The sequence below is a fragment of the Pongo pygmaeus genome, chromosome 9 (genome assembly GCF_028885625.2).
Source record: "Pongo pygmaeus isolate AG05252 chromosome 9, NHGRI_mPonPyg2-v2.0_pri, whole genome shotgun sequence".
NCBI classification, from domain to species: domain Eukaryota; kingdom Metazoa; phylum Chordata; class Mammalia; order Primates; family Hominidae; genus Pongo; species Pongo pygmaeus.
In genome coordinates, this window is record NC_072382.2 from 3,122,211 (window position 1) to 3,141,512 (window position 19,302).

Below are 19,302 nucleotides of genomic sequence, written 5' to 3' on the forward strand. Positions count from 1 at the left end.
ACTTTGGGAGGCTGAGGTAGGCTGATAACTTGAGGTCAGGAGTTTGTGACCAGCCTGGCCAACATGGTGAAACCCTATCTCTACTAAAAATACAAAAATTAGCTAGGTGTGGTGGCGCATGCCTGTAATGCTAGCTACTCGGGAGGCTGAGGCAGGAGAATCATTTGAACCCAGGAGGCAGAGGTTGCAGTGAGCTGAGATTGCACCATTGCACTCTAGCCTGGGTGACACAGTGAGACTCTGTCAAAAAAAAAAAAAGAAAAAAAAAAAGAAAGAAAGAAGGGAAATCCTTATCTTTAATGATATAAAATAAAATAAAATACACAAATGACATGACATGATATTTGAAATTTACTTCCAATTAATTCAGCAGAGAGCATGAAGGTGGGTGGCTTGCTGTGCTGTGGGTACATGGGGTGTACTGTACTTTTATATATGTTTGAAATTTGCCATAATAAAAAGTTGAAAAAAATATATGAAGCATGGATGAGTCAATGAGCATGCAAGAAAATATGGGAATTCCCCCACAAGAAAAAATAAAGAGGGAGAAGACGGGAGGAGGAGAGGAAAGAGGGAGCAGATGGGAGGAGGAGGAGAGGAAAGAGGGGGAAGACGGGAGGAGGAGGAGAGGAAAGAGGGGGAAGACGGGAGGAAGAGGAGAGGAAAGAGGGAAGACGGGAGGAGGAGGAGAGGAAAGAGGGGGAAGACGGGAGGAGGAGGAGAGGAAAGAGGGGGAAGACGGGAGGAGGAGGAGAGGAAAGAGGGGGAAGACGGGAGGAGGAGGAGAGGAAAGAGGGGGAAGACGGGAGGAGGAGGAGAGGAAAGGGGGGGAAGACGGGAGGAGGAGGAGAGGAAAGGGGGGGAAGACGGGAGGAGGAGGAGAGGAAAGGGGGGGAAGACGGGAGGAGGAGGAGAGGAAAGAGGGGGAAGACGGGAGGAGGAGGAGAGGAAAGGGGGGGAAGACGGGAGGAGGAGGAGAGGAAAGAGGGGGAAGACGGGAGGAGGAGGAGAGGAAAGAGGGAAGATGGGAGGAGGAGGAGAGGAAAGGGAGCAGACGGGAGGAGGAGGAGAGGAAAGAGGGGGAAGACGGGAGGAGGAGGAGAGGAAAGAGGGGGAAGACGGGAGGAGGAGGAGAGGAAAGGGGGACGATGGGAGGAGGAGGAGAGGAAAGGGGGAAGACGGGAGGAAGAGGAGAGGAAAGAGGGGGAAGACGGGAGGAGGAGGAGAGGAAAGAGGGGGAAGATGGGAGGAGGAGGAGAGGAAAGAGGGGGAAGATGGGAGGAGGAGGAGAGGAAAGGGGGGAAGAGAAAGAGGGGCATTTGTTGATCTGAGATCTTGGTTTCTGAGGTTCCCGTGGGAAGTGGCGGACAGGTCCTTGGGTCAGAGTAACCAGGAGAGATATTTTCCGAGACATTTCCACTAAGCAGGCACTCTCACATGGCTACACCCTCAACAAGAGGAACAGTCGCAGAAAGGCCGTTCATTCCAGAGGGAGAGTCAAGGAAACATTTGTATTGGGCCTGCGCTCCAGGGGTTAAAAAGAAACCCCAGAACTCTCCATGAATGTGTAGGGTACGTTTGGGATTCAAATCTATACTTCCTCTGTGTCCCAGAAACAACCTACTAAGGAAATGTGAGAACCAACAAAACAATTTCAGCCAACAAAACGAAAACAAACAAACAAAAACCTAGCAAATTAGAATCCCAAGGTTTTACTAAATACAGCCATTCTTTGAATAATTATTGAGCACCTTCAAGGGCAACACTATGGACAGTGGGGACATAGCAGCAAACAAAATAGAATATGAGAATGACCAGATAGAGATGATAAAACAACTATGTTTATTACAATGCTCAAAGATTTATAAGAAAGGATTGCAAACATGACCAAGGAAAAACGTATGAATATAAAAAGAACAGGCAAGGCCGAGCGCAGTGGCTCACACCTGTAATCCCAGCACTTTGGGATGCTGAGGCAGGCGGATCACCTGAGGTCAGGAGTTTGAGACCAACCTGGCCAACATGGTGAAACCCTGTCTCTACTAAAAATACAAAAAATTTGCTGGGTGTGGTGGCGGGCGCCTGTAATCCCAGCTACTCAGGAGGCTGAGGCAGGAGAATTGCTTGAACCCAGGTGGTGGAGGTTGCAGTGAGCTGAGATCACGCCATTGCACTCCAGCCTGGGCAACAACAGTGAAACTCCAACTTCGTCTCAAAACAAAAACAAAAACAAAAACAAACAAAGAAAACAGGCGGGTTTGAAATGAAACCAAGTAGAACTTCTTGGGAAACAATATATCAAAATGGAAAACTCAGTGGATGAGTTACACATCAAGATAATTAGAGTTAAAGATACATCTAAATAAATTATCTAGAATGCAAAGAGATAAGAGATATGATGGAAACATTAAGAGAGACAAAGCAGAGGAGGAGATGGTTTAAATTCTGTCTCATTGGAGTTCTAGGAAAAATGGAGAAATCAGGAGTGAGGCACTTAAAAAAATGGCTAAAAATTTCTGGACTTCATCAAAGCCACGAAACCTCAGGTGCAAAGAGTTCAAACAAACAAAAACCCTCAATCAGCACAAATTAAAAAGAAATCCAGATCTATCAAGCCATAAAAAGACATGAAGGATTTTTTTTTTTTTTTTTTTTTTTTTGAGATGGAGTTTCGCTCTTGTTGCCCAGGCTGGAGTGCAATGACATGATCTCAGCTCACTGCATCCTTCACCTCCCGGGTTCAAGCGATTCTCCTGCCTCAGCCTCCTGAGTAGCTGGGATTACAGGCATGCACCACCACGTCTGGCTAATTTTGTATATTTATTAGAGACAGGGTTTCTCCATGTTGGTCAGGCTGGTCTTAAAATCCTGACCTCAGGTGATCCGTTCGCCTCGACCTACCAAAGTGCTGGGATTACAGTTGTGAGCCACTGAGCCCGGCAAGGATTTTTTTTTTTTTTTTTGAGATGTGGTCTCATGCCAGCCCAGGCTGGCATGCAGTGGTGCCACGATGGTTCCCCAAAGCCTCTGCCCCCTGGGCTCAGGTTATTCTCCCACTTCAACCTCCCAAGGCTGGGACCACAGGTGCACCACCATGCCTGGCTGATTTTTTGGTACTTTTTGTAGAGACAGGGTTTCGCCATGTTGCCCAGGCTGGTCTTGAACTCTTGGGCTCAAGTGATTCCCCCACCTCTACCTCCCAAAGTGCAGGGATTTATAGGCATGAGCCACCACGCCTGGTGGAGGAATCTTTAAGTGCATATTGCTAAGTGAAAGACGCCAATCTGAAAAGGCTCCACACCATATGATTCCAACTATATGACATTCTGGAAAAAGCCAGGGCCTGGGGGGACCGAGGAATATGTGGCTCCATCTATTCATGTCTAATCATAAGAGATTTTTAGGGTAGTGCAACTATTCTGTGAGATGTGGTAATGGCAGAGACATGTCCTTCTGTATTTATCAAAACCCACAGAATGAGCAACACAAGGAGTGAAAGGGAAGGTGAACTGTGTACTCAGTTAGTAACAATGTATCAGTATTGGCTCATTGATGGTACCAAATGTAGCACCTCAGTGTGAGATGTTAATAACAGGGGAGACTGTGTGTAGGGGACACACAGGAACTCTCTATACTTCCTGCTCAATTTTTCTGTAAACACAACACTACTGTAAAAAAGAAAGTCTATTAATGAAAAAATAAAAAAGAAATCCAAACTTTGAAACACTATAGCAAGACTACAGGGCACCAAGGCAAGGAAAATATCTTCAAAGCAGCTACAGGGAAAAGCAGATTGTGTAACAAATACGCTGACAGCTGATCATCCCCAACAGCAATGGAAGCCACAAGGCAAGCAAAACGCACATATTCAAAGGGCAGTAAAACAGCATCTACGTGGAATTACCCACCTTCAAAAGTCATGGGCGAGGTTGGGTGCAGTGGCTCACGCCTGTAATCCCAGAACTTTGGGAGGCCGAGGCGGGCGGATCACCTGAGGTCGGGAGTTTGAGACCAGCCTGACCGACATGGTGAAGCCCTGTCTCTACTAAAAATACAAAATTAGCCAGGCATGGTGGCGCATGCCTGTAATCCCAGCTACTTGGAGCCGAGATCACGCCATTGCACTCCAGCCTGGGCAACAAGAGCGAAACTCTATCCCCCCCCCCAAAAAAAAGTCATGGGCAAACGAAGGCAAAGTAAAGATACCTTCAAGCAAATAACCAAAGGGTTTTGGCATCTAGCTGCTCTCACAGAGCCTGGCTCTGACCTCGGGGTGGGTGGCTGAGCCTCTCACCTTTGCAGTGGGCATAGGGCATGGTAAGGGTGTAATCCTCGGCTCGGTTCAGGAAGGTGAGCGTGGCTTTGCCATCCAGCAGTGCTGACAGCGAGTTCCCTGCAGAGACAAGAGGCAGCAGGACCAGTGAGTGCGGACAGCCCCTTCACACCTGAGGCCACCCCTAAGTCACAGGGTCTGAGCTCCTTCCAACAGCTGAACACGCTCCTGGCACTTCCAGTGGTGTGACTGTACATGAGTCACTTAACTTCTCTGGGCCTCAGATTCTGTAAAATCCCTGACCAGTGTGCACAGGACATCTGTGCTGAGAGGTTATTTCACCTTTGACTTGTTAGCGGTTTATTGCAGTCACAGAACTGAAGATTCACAGGGTAGAGGCTGCAAACTTTTTCAAACTCGACTGAGCCCTGCTCAGATTTTAAACATCCCTGTGGAGGGGGTGCGCCCTGCTCAGGGCCATGAGTCACAGGTACTGCTGTTGAGGAGAGGACAGAGTTGGGAAAGGTGGGCTGAACCTGAGGGTCGCACCTGGGACCCCCTCCCAGACTTCCACACACCCAGCAGAGAGCCGAGCGCACAGAGGCAACAGGCGCACACCTGCCCATGGATGAAACTGATGCAAAAGGTACAACGGATGGGACGAAATGCAAACGAACACTTTCTGAGCACCCAAGTCTGCCAGGCCCCAGAGCAGTGCAGTCCAATGGGGCTGTCTCTGAAGACCAGAGCTTCCCTCCTGCCTGTCCCACTCTGGGGCCAACACTGAGCCTGTGTGATGTGGCAACAGAGGGACTGCAGTTTCAGTTTCATTTCTTTTTCTTTTCTTTTTTTTTTTTTTTTTGAGACAGAGTCTCACCCTGTCACCCAGGCTGGAGTACAGTGGCACCATCTTGGCTCACTGCAACCTCCACCTCCTGGGTTCAAGCGATTCCCCTGCCTCAGCCTCCCGAGTAGCTGGGATTACAGGCAGGTGCCACCATGCCCGGCTAATTTTTGTATTTTTAGTAGAGACAGGGTTTCACCATGTTGGCCAGGCTGGTCTCAAACTCCTGACCTCAGGTGATCCACCCACCTTGGCCTCCCAAAGTGCTGGGATTACAGGCGTGAGACACCGCACCCAACCTTAGGTTTCATTTCATTTTAGCCAATTCAAATAGTCATGCAGTGCTCTGGGGCTGCTCAGGCCCAGTCCGCACCTTTCCATGTAGGTGCCCTCTCTCAGTCCTCACAGCGTCCCTACAAAAGGTGCCCACTCTCAGCTCAGGGGAGCTGCGGGCCAGCTCTGCCTGATGGCCGGGTCTGAGCACCTCACCACCTCACCACCACATGGTCTCTGACTACGAGGGGTTGGGAGGGACAGGCACATGGCCCCCACCTGAGATCTTGGTCCACTGGCTCCTGGAGCGCCCCCCGACCATCGCATTTCCCTGAGGCCCCAGGGAGCGCCCGGGGTGACCCCCTCACCATAGAACCTGGACTTGGCTGTGATGCTGCCACTGATGCAGAAGCCGTCCTTGCGGTTGCTGACGTGGAAGGCAGACACGGGCGGGTGGTGGGACACCTGCGTGCAGGGAGGCGGCTCTGTAAACGGCCCCGGAAACAGGTAATCCCAGGAAGCGAGAGCCCAGCTTCCCCCAAAAAACCCCTCCCTGTCCCTGACGCCGCATCCCCTCCCCCGGTCCCAGGATTCAGGTAGGGGCCTTCCTGGCTCTCGCTTACGACGCCTAGGGCAGGTAGGCCTCAGCTTTGGGGTTTGCGGGCCCTGAGTTGCCCCAGAAGGCCCCCTTGGGAGATGGGACACACTGTCCTCTCCCTAGGGAGACACTGTCTGCTGTTACAGTCATGGTGGTGTCTGCACCTTTTGCAAGAATCCCTGTTGGCAGCGGCTGGGTCCACAGCCCTTCCGGTGCACAGGATGTGGGGCCCCCGGGAAGCGGGCCCTCGGGGTCACGCTTGCCCCTGCCTGCTGCCAGGGCCCCGCCCCCACAGAGCCCCGCCCCACAGAGCCCCGCCCCCACGGAGCCCCGCCCCCACAGAGCCCCGCCCCCACAGAGCCCCGCCCCACAGAGCCCCGCCCCACAGAGCCCCGCCCCCACGGAGCCCCGCCCCCACAGAGCCCCGCCCCCACAGAGCCCCGCCCACAGAGTCCCGCCCCCACAGAGCCCCGCCCCCCCACGGAGCCCCGCCCCCACAGAGCCCCGCGCCCAGGCTGGGCGCAGCGGAGGTGCTCTTGCCTGCTCTGCTATGTAGAACGTGCGGCTGTCAGTCTGGGGGTGGAACCAGCAGCAGCGGAAGGTCTCCCCCAGGATGGGGTTGTACGGCTTCTTGATTCCCTGCAGACAACAGAGACTTGTGTGAGGAACCAGGTGGGTAAGGGGCCCGCTGTGCAGAGCAGGTGAGGGATGTGGACTGAGGGGCAGCGTGGGTGGGCTACCCGCTGCCTGCTGGCCTGGTTTGCTGCTAGCATCTGGGAACAACACCTCACTTCTGCTTTGTGGGGACTATGCTTTGCCTGTGGCTTACATTCTTGGGGGACAGCCTCAGGGGAATCCTGTCCACTTCTTAGCTCGGACAGGGGACACGAGAACCTGACCTTGTCACACTCTCCTTGGACCCTGGGTGTAACCTGCACACAGCCTGCTGAAAGCTACGGAAGGCACAGGGCAGTCAGAAGTCCTGCCTCCACCCCAAACCTGCTGTGTGACTCGGGCCATCCTTTCTCCTCCCTGAGCCTCAGTTTCCCCATCTGCACAATGAAGAAGTGGAACCAGGGTCGTGGTTTTCAAACTTGCTTCCCATGGAACCCCAGGGCTCTGTGGTGGGGTCAGGGGAGCTGCGGGCCCTCTCGCTCACTACAACCAGAGCAGCCCTGCTATCATTGGAGGCCTGGGTTTGGGGTTCTAAAAGGGGGTTCCATGGCTAAAAATGTATGAAAACCACAGATCCCAAAGGTACCTTGAGGTTTAAGGTTTCAAGCCCCTTTCTTTTGGCACCATCTGTAACACGGCCTGAGGCTGTTTTCTTGGGGGGTGGGGGAAGGGGTCCAGCTTGGGGCCTTGAGGGATGAGACCACCCTTGGGGGCCTGGCCTGAGCCATCCAGGGCCCCAACTGTGGGAAGTGGGGCCCTGTCCCCCATCACCAAGGACCTGGGCCGTCTGTGGGAGTGACCAGGACCCTTCTAAGCCATGTGGGGTAGGGGGTGGCCTGGGGACTCGGGGAAGTGCCAAGGGACGAGGGCTGAGCAGACAGACCCCTGCGCCGCAGCCCCACCCTCCCTGGCTGGCAGGGGCTCACCTTGGGCTTCTTGTAGAAGCCAGACAGGTACCACCGCAGCACCAGCTTCATGCGGCTGTAGGCATCCTCCTCCACAGCAGCCCTGCCATGGGGCAGGAGAACGCTGACCCCAGCTCCGGGGGCCGTGGGCCACCCTCCCTTTCCCTGACCCCTCCCTCCTACCATCCCAACATCCACCCACTCAGCTGGAAACAGGCCGCTTGGCCCAGGCGCTCTGGTCACCCCCAAGCAGGATAATTTTCTCCGGGGGAGTGGGTTCTTCTAATCAGAAAGTGCCAGGGCTGCTCCCACGCTGGGGCAGACAGGACACTGCTGACCTGGGCTGCCAGGGTGCTCCTGTCTCCAGGAAGCCTCCCTGCCCATGTTCTTGTTCCCACCTGCTCCCTCTGCCTGGCTCCTGAGCCTGCAGCCCCCTTCCTGCCTCTGTTGCCCCCTTCCAGTCTCTGCAGCCTCCTTCCAGCCTGCGTACCCCCTTCCAGGCTCTGCTGCCCCCCTTCCAGCCTCTGCAGCCCCCTTCCAGCCTCTGCAGCCCCTTCCTGCCTCTGCAGCCCTCTTCCAGCCTCTGCAGCCCTCTTCCAGCCTCGGCAACCCTCTTCCAGCCTATGCAGCCCCCTGCCAGCCTGCGCAGCCCCCTTCCAGCCTGCGCAGCCCCCTTCCAACCTCTGCAGCCCCTTTCCAGCCTGTGCAGTCCCCTTCCTGCCTCTGTAGCCCCCTTCCTGCCTCTGCAGCCCTTCCCATCCAGCTCAAGGGTGCAGGGCTCAGGGTGCATGGCAAGTGCTTGGGACTGACCCCCCTCTCACCACGGATGGCTGGCTCCTCCCAGGCCCATCTTGGAGACAGGGCCCCCTGGGAGGCTACAGCTGCAGGAACAGTGGGCTGAGATCAGCCAGGGAATTCTCTGGAAGCCCCCACAGGGCAGGCAGGGGCTGCGGGGGCTGCAGGGTCTCATGCAGATGCAGGACGAGGTGTGGGGCGCCCCTCCCGGCATGGCGCGCACCTGGAGAGCAGATCTACGTGGTAGAAGTAGTCGGAGAGCTTGTTCAGGAAGGAGCGCGGCTCCAGTACGAATGTGGGTAGCACCACGCGGGACAGGTCCATGCCTGGCCGTAGCTGCTTCAGCAGGGTCCACATCAGACTCTTGTTCTCCTCTGACACTGTCTCCACCTGGGACGCCTCGCCCAGCTGCGGCAGACAGGCTGCAGTCAGGCCCTGCCCGGAGGAGCCGGGAGGAAGGGGTGGCGGGACAGTGGCAGCTCTGGCTGGAGGAGGCTGTACCTGCCACCCCTTCGGGTGTAAACCCCTGGCCTGGCCCCCGTGGCCTCATGAGGCTGACTCAGCCCCATCAGATGTGAACTCTTCCCAATGCGGCTCCACCCCGCCCCTGTCTCTGCTGCTGGCCCAGGGACCCCAAGCCCTGCCCTCCTCAAAGCCCAGGGTGCAGCCTCCCAACACCTGCTGTTGAAACCCGTCTGTGCATCGTGGGACCCTGGGCCCAGGGAACACAGAGACTGCAGCCCACCCTTTCTTCACAGCTGCCTGGGGAGGCAGGGATTTGGCCTGCTCTTCAGTTTTTTAAAAAAGATTATTGTAACATTTCTTTTTCTGTTTTTGAACTACTTTATTGAGGTATGATTGGTATACAGAAGCCTTCAGATATTGAATGTGGACAACTGGGTGAGTTTGGAGGTAAGCCTGCTCCCGCGAAACCGACACGGGTACATGAACTCACCCCTCCCCTTCCGAAGCCTGTGTGCCCCTCATGAAGGCCCCCTCATCTTCTCCTTTTCTGAGACATCTAACCCTCACCACAGCTCCCGAATACGTGACTTGGGGTGGCAGGGCTCCCCTTACTCCAGACTTGCACCTCACTGCAGGTACGGGGACACTGGTCCTCCCCCTCCACAGAGGGGACGAGTGACTTGCCCAAGGTCACACAGCTGCTATGCGGCAAAGGTGAGATCTGAACTCAGGGCTCTCTGCATTTTTAGCCCGACGGCAGCTGCCCCAGGGAGGGAGCAAGATGGAGCATGGCCTGTGAGTCCTGCATCAGGATCTCATCCCTGCTGCTGGGACTCCTCAGGCCAACGGCTTCGCCTCTCTGTGCACGCATGGCCACGGACAGATCCTCGTGGCACTGGGCCAGTGGATAGTGTGCGTGGATACCCAGGAGCCATGTCTGACCCCATGAGGGGTCATGGGGAGCCCAGTGCTGTAGCTTTGATTTCCAAGTCAGCTTTGGGGCTTGGAAATCATGGGTAGCTTCGGCTGTCGGGAATCCTCCTGCTCTGTCCATGTGCTCCTGTCCCGTCCTCCTTAACCCTCTCCACCAGGCTTCTGCCCTCTTCTCTACTGAGACTGTCTTGCTGTAGGTCCGCACCACCCCTCACTGGTCCAGCAGCCATCCCTGCTTCTCCTGCTGCTCCACCTCTCAGCCCAGCTGGCTCTGAGACACCTGGGCTCCTGGCTCCTCCCACCTCCCCGTCCCACCTCTATGAAGCCTTATCTGTGCTTGGCTTCTGAAGTTTGGGTGCCCAGGCCCCTTGGCTGCCCGCTCCATGCCCTCTGCCCGGAGCCCCAGGCTTGCACCCGCAGCAGCCCGCCCTGCCTGGCTCACAGCAGTGTCGCTCATCACCATCTGGTTGAGATCTGCCCAATCCACCTTCCGAAATACCCTGAGTCTGCCCACTTCTCCCTTCTCCATCACAGCTGGGTCCAGGGTGTCCTCAGCTTTCTCCTAACAATGGGTCTTCCCTACGGGTGGCCCAGTGTCCACACCCGCCCCTCGGCTGTCCCGAGGCCCTTGCCTAACCCGCCGGTGGCTTCCCCAATACTCTCAGCCTGAGGCCCCCGGGGCCCTCAGTCCACTCCCCACAGGCCCATCCTAACCTTCCCATCCCCGCACGGAAGCCTGAGCTCTGTGGGAACAGCAGCCCACAGGGAGGCCATGGTATTCCACTGAACGTAAGGATTTCACAGACCACGGACGAGCCCACTCTGTCCCCGTGCAGAGCAAGATGCGAACACAACGCTGTCCAAACAACGCTGTCCAAACAACGCTGTCCAAACAACGCTGTCCAAACAACAGCAAGGACCTAATTCCCCTTTCCTGCTGAAACCGGGACTGCCCCTTGCCCTCAGTGACAGCCACGGCCTTGCTCTTGTCTCGCCTCCCGGATGAGAATGACAAGATCCCAGATCACAGAGCCCCCTGTTCCTGACAGCCCCCACCCCAGAGCGCAGCTCCCACCCCAGAGCCCAGCTTCCTCAGCCTGCACCCATCATCCAGCGGAAGCTTAGATCCTGTGATTCCTTCCGGACTCCCCTTCCTGAGGCGCCCCACGGTGCCCAGGGCCACGTGAGCTCTCTCCAGCTGCGGGGAGTCAGCTGCCCTGGCTGTTCATCTGCAGGCATGCTCTGGGGACACTGCTGCCCACCGCCTGCCCCCTGCCTTGAGCTTGTGCGCTGGTGGTCCCTCTTCTTGGAATGCCATCCTCCCTCCCGTCACTCACATCTTCAGAAAGAGCCCATGGCCCGGCTTGCCTCCCTCACCCGCTCCCCAACCTCCTCTCGTGTTTGTGAGTTTATCGTCTATGTTTCCTGCTGCCCATACACTGGGGGCCCAGGGCCCAGGTCTGTCTTGTTCACGGCTCTCCTAGGGCCCCAGGTGAGCACCAGGTGTGCAGGTGCCTGTGAGCATGGGACTCAGGTTTTGCACGCCCTCCCATGCGCTCCTCCAGGAAGTGGGGCCGCCCACCAGATGGGGCCAAGGGCCCCTCCTGAGCCTCCTGTTCTCCCATCAGCGCATTCCAGCCTGAGGAGGGAGTTGCTTGTTTGCAGCGAACCCCTGCCCCATCCCCGCATCTGCACCCCAGCCAGCCAGTGGGGCAGCCTCTTTGGAAGAGGGGAGGAGCCTATTTCCCTAAAAGACAGCTCCTGGACTCACTGCCAAGTGATGGGGACAAAACCCACCCGCTGGGCCCTGCGTGCTCCCCCCAGGATGAGGCATGGCTACCTCTGCTTCCAGAATGAGGGGCTGAGGCAGGGGAGACGCGTGGGGCTCCTGGCTGGGGGGCTCTCACCTCCCCCAGCTCCTCCCGGACCTGCTCCACATATGTGGTCCCTCTCCGCGCCGGGGCCCCAGGGGTCTCTGACTGGTCGCTGCCACTCTCTGTCTTCCGGCTATGGTCCTGGGTCTCGGCATCTGACTCCTCAGGGTTCTCTCTCTCCGACTTGTCTGAGAATGCGTCGTTCTCCAGGGAAGACCCGTTCAGTCTGGAAGGTGGATGGTGTCAGTGGGTCCCTGTCACAGGTGAGACCCCAGCACACCCCTCTGGGCCGCCCACCCCTCGCTGCTCCGCACTTCACATATGTTCCTGCCTGTCATCACCTCCACAACCCACGTTTGACACAATCAGCCCCGTTTTATAGAGGAAGAAACCGAGGCTCCCAGGGCACACTGCAGCGAACAAGTCCCTTCCTGCAACCTGCAGCCCACCAGAGCACAGGCTGGGGCCGTCCTCTCCACTCTTCCTCGCCTACAAGGAGACCCCATGAATCAGCACCACCCCCTGCGCCCTCGCCCCACTCACGGGAACAGGTCTTGGTCTGGGTGGATGGTGGCTGAGGCTGGCAGCCCGCAGAGCAATGAGGGTGATGCGTCTGGCGAGGTCCCTGGCTCCCCGTCTCGGCCTGGCTTGCAGGAGCCCAGTCTCAGCAGGCTAGAACAGCGCAGGGCCAGCTCCAGGGCATCTAGCCAGCAGCGACCTGTGTGGCACATGGGGTGAGCAGGCCCCACCCCCACCTCTCTATATCCCCCATACCCCAAGGAGCCACCAGAAGGCTCCTCCTTACTCTCACTCTTCAGGGACCCACCCCTGGCCCTGCCCCAGCAGGGACATGCCCTCCCTTCCTGCCCTCACATCCAGCTGCAGATTGTGTGGAGGCAGACATCGGGAACCCCTGAGGATGGAGGACTTCCCGAGCAGGCAGACCCGGCCTAGGGACAGGTATGCCAGGGGAGGCAGCCCTGCAGAGGCACCTGGGGATGCTCACAGCACGTCCCCACACACCTCCACCACCCACATCGCTGACGAGGGGCCGGCGTAAGTGACCCCTGCAGGTCACAAACCCAGAACACTCGGAACCAGCCTCCCACCCTGACAGGTTTCTGCAGGTGGAGTCAGGGAGGAGGGTCCTCCCTCACTGGGAAGCACTGGTCAGGGTGCCGGGAGCTCTTGCCGGCCTGGAGTCCAGGGAGGAGGGTGGAGAAGGCTGAGGAGGGGCTTGCACACCAGGGAGGAGCCCTGTCTGAGGCCGCCCAGAGGCTCTGTGGGCAGCGGTGGAGCGGGAGCCAGTCGACAGCTGGGCGCCTCCGAGCCCCACTCTGGGCCCTGTGCCCTGCTGCCTTCCTAAGCAGGGTGACAGCACCACCCAAGGGTCCTCCTGTGGGGCATGTGTCCACCTGGGTGACACCGATGTCCTGGTGTGATCACTAACAGCGGCCCCCGCACTCAGAAGAGCATCTTGTGGTGGCCTGTGACAGGTCACACTATTAATAAGTGTTTTTTTTTTGTTTGTTTTTTGAGATGGGGTTTTGCTCGTTGCCCAGATTAGAGCACAATGGCGTGATCTCAGCTCACCACAACCTCTGCCTCCCGGGTTCAAGCGATTTTCCTGCCTCAGCCTCCTGAGTAGCTGGGATTACAGCCATGCACTACCACACCCGGCTAATTTTGTATTTTTAGTAGAGACAGGGTTTCCTCATGTTGGCCAGGCTGGTCTCGAACTTCCGACCTCAGGTGATCTGCCTGCCTCGGCCTCCCAAAGTGCTGGGATTGCAGGTGTGAGCCACCACACCGGCTCAATAAGTGTGTTTTTTTTTGTTGTTGTTGTTGTTTTGAGATGGAGTCTTGCTCTGTCACCCAGGCTGGAGTGCAGTGGGGTGATCTCAGCTCGCTGCAGCCTCCGGGTTCAAGTGATTCTCCTGCCTCAGCCTCCCAAGTAGCTGGGATTACAGGTGCCTGCCTGTAATTTTTTTGTATTTTTAGTAGAGATGGGGTTTCACCATGTTGGCCAGGCTGGTCTCAACTTCTGGGCCTCAAGTGATCTGCCTCGACCTCCCAAAGTGCTGGGATTATAGGTGTGAGCCACTGCGCCTGGGCTGTTAATAAGTGTTATTCAAAGAAAGGCTCCTGGGGTCATGTCAGGTGGGCAGATGGGGCTGAAGAGCATTGAAGGCGGTTCTGTGCCTCTCTGAACCTCTGCCTTTTCGAGCTCCTGGAGACAGTGAGTTTCTCTCCCTCACTTTGAGATCCATGAAATCCTGCTCTTCGTGGAGCATCTCAGGGTCCAGTGTAGGGAGGGGCCTGCCTAGACAGTGGCTCCTGGGTCTCTAGAGCTGCCCTTCTCGTTGGGTTGGGGGGATATCTGGGATCCTGCTGGTTCCACTGCAGGCTTGGTTGGTGCCAGAGCGGCCAAGCCTGGGTTGAACACCAGGGTTGGGGGAGGGATGGCAGTGGCTGGTGGTGGGGAGCTGGAGGGGTCACAACTGCCGAGTTGGCCCCAGGACCTGAACACGTGTGCTTTGTAGCTGCCACAAAGGACTAGACATCCTGAATACTATGCATCCTTTGAAGCTCATTCCGAGACCTCTTCCTCCTCTTCCTGGAAGCCCACCCTGATACCCACAGGGGCTGCAGATACCTCTCCTCCCGAATGGTGGCCCCTACCCTATCAGGGGCTCAGCTCACGCCTCAGCCCAACCTGCCTTATCTGATGGTTGGTTATCCACCTCACCCAGGAGCACAGAGGCTGTGGGCTGCCCTGTCCATCCCAGGGCCTGCATGGGACCTGGCAGAGTGGGGGACTCAGGATGGCCCAGGAGGGAGCACGGATGTGGCATCTGACCACCAGGGTTGATGTGGCACTGAGACTCCAACCTGAGAGGCACCGGAGCCCCGTGGTCAAGGTCAGGCTGCTTTAGGTCTGCACCACCGGTGGCATGGGAGCCCCTCACCCCACTGCTCTGGGAGGCATCACCCGGGGGTTAGAGGAGATGGAGCAACTGCATTTACCCAGAGCAGCCACTGGAGGGCGCGGTGGGGGTAGGGCCCCAACCTCAGGTTAGAGGGAGGAACAGCCAAGAGGGAATCCCTCCAGGCACAGGATCATTGCAGTCATAGCTGCCTGAGCGGCCACTCAGGGAACAGCAACAGTGTGCAATGCATTTGGGAGTCAGGGAAATTCGCATTCTAGCACTTTCTTGCTGGCAGTTTGCCTGTGCCTCAGTTTCCTGATCTGTCTAATGTGGATGATAACAGTAGAACCTGTTGGTTCAATGGTGCCTGGTGTGAAAGAAAAATCTTGGGCCCCTCAAATCACTAAGCTAAAGGGAAAAATGCAAGCTGGGAACGGCTTAGGGCCAACCTGACTCCCATTCTATTCCAAGTCACCCCTCTGCTCACTGAGATAAATGCATATCTCATTGTCTCCTTTGGAGAAGCTAATCAGAAATTCAAAAAAATGCAGCCATCTTTCTCTTACCTACCTATGACCTAGAAGCCCCTCCCCGCTTGAAGTTGTCCCACCTTTCCAGACCAAACCAATGTTCATCTTACATATGTTGGTTAATGTCTCATGTCTCCCTAAAACCAAACTGTGCTCTGACCACCTTGGGCACATCGTCAGGACCTCCCGAGGCTGTGTCACAGGTGGGCGTCCTCAACCTTGGCAAAATAAACTTTCTAAATTAACTGAGACCTGTCTCAGATTTTCAGGGTTCACATTTTGGTAACCACGGAGGGATTCTGAATGGAGATGCCCCTGACTTTTCACAAGTTTCCTATTGGTGCTTGGTACCAGCTTGAGCTAACTTCATGGCTCAAACCAATAAGACAATTTGCTGAGGCCTGAAAGCACCTCCCTACCGCGCCGCCGCACGCCCCCTGCCCCCCGCAGAGAATCCCTGATCTCTCAAAATTTGGTCAAGATCTAAAGTTTATTTTGCTTTACAACTTCTCTTTTTGGAGTTTTACTTGCTTCCAATACAAGGAAGGCAAGTTTTCCCTGCTTCCATGATGATGGAAGGCAGGTAACTCCTTTATGGAGTTTGAGCTCACTTCCAACAGGGAAGATGAATTTTTTTTTTCCTGCTCCTAGGATGGTGGAGATCTTAGTTTTCAGCCTGAGACCCATCCCTAGGGAAGTAACTGAATTGTGGTTTGTCTTAGCTAAAGTTAAGATTAACAACCAGGTGGTCTTAATTTCTCCTTACCATTAGAGCGCTCAGTGATCACATAAGTTGTGCGATTGTTTGTTTTCCTTAACTGTTTTTTTGTTGTTTATTGTTTCTGTTTTTGTTGCTTTGGTCTTTTTCCCATTGACCTCTATCTGGCTTGATCAAATCCGAAGGAAGTTCCGAATTACGGGGAACAAGGCCTCTGAAGTGGCTAAATTCCCCTCCCCACACCCACACACAATGGTGGCGTGATGGGGGGAGACAAATGGCCACAGCAAAAGGAAAAAAAAAGATTTTGATTTTGACTACTAAGGGGCTTTATTGATATAACAAGACCACATTTTCACTAGCCAGGACAAACTGAAAGAGTAATGACTGTACTTCTGTGTCCTCGTTGAAATTTGTCCTAGTTGAAATATGGAATGAGATTTAAAAAGATTTTTTCAAAGAAGCTCAATGGTTAAAAGTCAGCTTAATGAAAAGCTAACATCCAAGCTGTGTGTGTGTGTGTGTGTGTGTGCGCATATGTGTGTGTGTGCATGTGTGTGTTTGTATTTAAGAGACCTTCATGTTTTTGTTTTTGTTTTTCTCCTAGGACCTTGTCTTTTTTTGAGCAAAAGGTTTTTTTCTTCTCAGTTGACTGAATTCTGTTCCTTGATTTACTTCTGCTGCCTCTCCTTTGTCTTGCACCCTCTGCCACATGGGGGACCTAAAATAGTTTATAGTAGCCTGGGGTTCCTTAAAGAAAATGGAGAGGGTGCCAGACTCCCTTTGGGGGAGAAACTTGTTTTTTCTTATGAAACCTCAAGCATGTAAACAGACAAGTTTGTCTCAGCTCTTAAACTGCTTACTTTTGTATTGTGTAAACTGTTTTGTGTTTTCTTTTTCTTTTTTTTTTTTTTTGACTAAAGTAGTTATTGCAACAGTGGTTACTCTTGGGCTTTTAAGGAAGAGTGTGGTTTAGACACTTAGAAATGTCTTTGTTTAAAAAAAATTTTTAAGTGCACTATAAAAGCATCATGTGGTCTAACCTGATAATAATTCTCCCTTTTTGGAGACCCAGGATTCAGTGTGGGCTCTGCTCAGAGCTCAGAGAGCCACTTAAATGACAGGTAGTCCCTACTAAATAAAGTTGGTCTCCTTATGCAATCCTATGATGGATTTCTATTATTTTGTTTGATTTGGCATCCATCTTTAGTCTCCCTCTAGCACCACCAGACTTTTTTTCTCTGTACCTTATGATGCAAATTTTGCTATTTGATTTTCACCTGAGTTGTTTCCCTTAATATGCAAATTTAAGGCTACTTAGCTGACAATTGCCTAGGGCTGTGAAACAGGTTATCAAGAATCTGAAAGTCTAAGATAGGAAAAAAAAGTTTTTATAAACCTATGAGATGTACTTCTATTGGCATGCCTAATAAGTCTATGTATTTATGTGTTGTGTACACAATGTTTCACTACTGAAAATATATAAAAGGGCTCTAATTGATTGGCTGAAGAAAATAAATGCACTTGAATCAAATACTTGATCAGGAAAAAAGAAAAGATGAGTCAAATGCTTTTTCAAGTTTATGTAACTTAAGTAAAATCTTTAATAAATAAGCTAGCTTTAAAATTATTGGTAAAGTAATATTAGAAATGTCTTAAGAATTGCCAGCACATATTTTTGTTTGCATTTATTAATCAAGCAATTTCATACTTATCCCTGCCAAATACCATAAGGTGTCAAAATTTGGCATAGGAGTTACGAAACTATAAACCCAGCCCAAGACAGAATGATCTTTGCTTGTGTAATCTTTAATAATGCCTGTAATCTCAGCACTTTGGGAGGCTGAGGTGGGTGGATCACGAAGTCAGAAGTTCAAGACCAGTCTGGCCAATATAGTGAAACCCCATCTCTACTAAAAATACAAAAATTAGCCAGGCGTGGTGGCAGGCGCCTGTAATCCCAGCTACTCGTGAGGCCGAGGCAGGAGAATCGCTTGACCTGGGAGGCAGAGGTAACAGTGAGCCAAGATCGCGCCACTGCACTCCAGCCCGGGAGACTAGAGCAAGACTCCGTCTCAAAAAAAAAATAAAATAAAATAAACATTTATATTAGTTTAATAAAAATAGCTATATCTTAAATTTAGTATGATTACCATAACTTCTAATCTGGTGGCTTTAGGTAGTCTAGTCCACAGGCAGTAAGGTTTATTTTGAGAAAGACTGTTACAGTCTTTGTTTCAGCTAAACTATAAACTAAGTTCCTTCCAAAGTTAGTTTGACCTATGCCCAGGAATGAACAAGGATAGCTTGGAGGTTAGAAACAAGATGGAGTCAGTTAGGTCAAATCTCTTTCACTGTCTCAGCTATAATTTTGCAGTGGCGTTTCCATAATTTAAATAATGACAACTGCAGTTTTTATAAATAATCTAGGTAAAAGATTAAAATAATTAGGTAAATGTAATAGGACAAATACTTGTAGACAAACTCATCATAATTTAGAATTTAAAGTTACATTAAATAAGATATTTCACTATTTGGATATTTTCCAATAAAAATATATTTGTAGGAAAATAAAAAAAAGCATGTCCTTTTAAAAAGGTGAACAATTTTTGCCTAATTCAAAGCTTATTTAAAGGTCATGTATAAAACAAGGTAAAAGGAACCAGGAAATAAAAGAGTAAAAGAGATGTAAAGAAAGTTATAAAAAAGTTTTTTTTGGTAGGGGGTAAGAAAGCTTAAAGAGAAATAATTTCATATGAGAAAAAATCTTGTATGGTAAATTTAGTCCTAGAGTAAAATGACTGGTTGTTTAAGAAAGAGGGATGTTCAGGACAAACCAGAAAGTCCAAGCATGTCATGAATGGTCTATGGAAGTCACAATAAGAGGATCTATTAAAAAAAAACAAAACCTTTTATATGATCAAGTTGTCTATGACTAAAGGGAAATTATAATGGTCTTTCTAGAGATTGCATTTGATGTAAAAAAACAGTTATAGACTAAAGAATTGGTTAGAACAATGACATTTTCTTTTTCTTTTTCTTTTTTTAGACAGAGTCTTGCTCCGTTGCCCAGGCTGGAGTGCAGTGGCATGATCTTGGCTCACTGCAAGCTCCACCTCCCGGGTTCACACCATTCTCCTGCCCCAGCCTCCTGAGTAGCTGGGACTACAGGCGCTCGCCGCCGCGCCCGGCTAATTTTTTTTTTGTATTTTTAGTAGAGATGGGGTTTCACCGTGTTAGCCAGGATGGTCTTGATCTCCTGACCTCGTGATCTTCCCGCCTTGGCCTCCCAAAAGTGCTGGGATTACAGGCATGAGCCACCACACCTGGCTGACATTTTCTTAAGGGGTTGATTGAATCAATTATAAGATATTTTAATTTTTTAATTTTAACCCAAAGTTCAACTTTCATTGCATCTTGCCAGTTTCAGTTTTCTCTTCCCTCTTAAAAGGAACAAAATAGTAACACTTCCCTTCAACTTATTTTCAG

At 52.6% G+C, this 19,302-nt stretch overlaps 1 protein-coding gene across 2 annotated transcripts in view; it reads right to left on the minus strand.

Moving 5' to 3' along the window:
• Positions 1–19,302, minus strand: part of OSBPL5 (oxysterol binding protein like 5) — a 74,097-nt gene that overhangs the window by 9,022 nt on the left and 45,773 nt on the right. For both annotated transcript variants that reach the window (XM_054439515.2, XM_054439516.2), the window contains exons 8-14: positions 12,179–12,353; positions 11,669–11,861; positions 8,587–8,771; positions 7,590–7,671; positions 6,529–6,627; positions 5,759–5,855; positions 4,295–4,393 (exon numbers count right to left, since the gene is read on the minus strand). In XM_054439515.2, the coding sequence (XP_054295490.2) occupies positions 4,295–4,393; positions 5,759–5,855; positions 6,529–6,627; positions 7,590–7,671; positions 8,587–8,771; positions 11,669–11,861; positions 12,179–12,353 (930 nt within the window). The remainder of the gene's footprint in view (positions 1–4,294; positions 4,394–5,758; positions 5,856–6,528; positions 6,628–7,589; positions 7,672–8,586; positions 8,772–11,668; positions 11,862–12,178; positions 12,354–19,302) is intronic.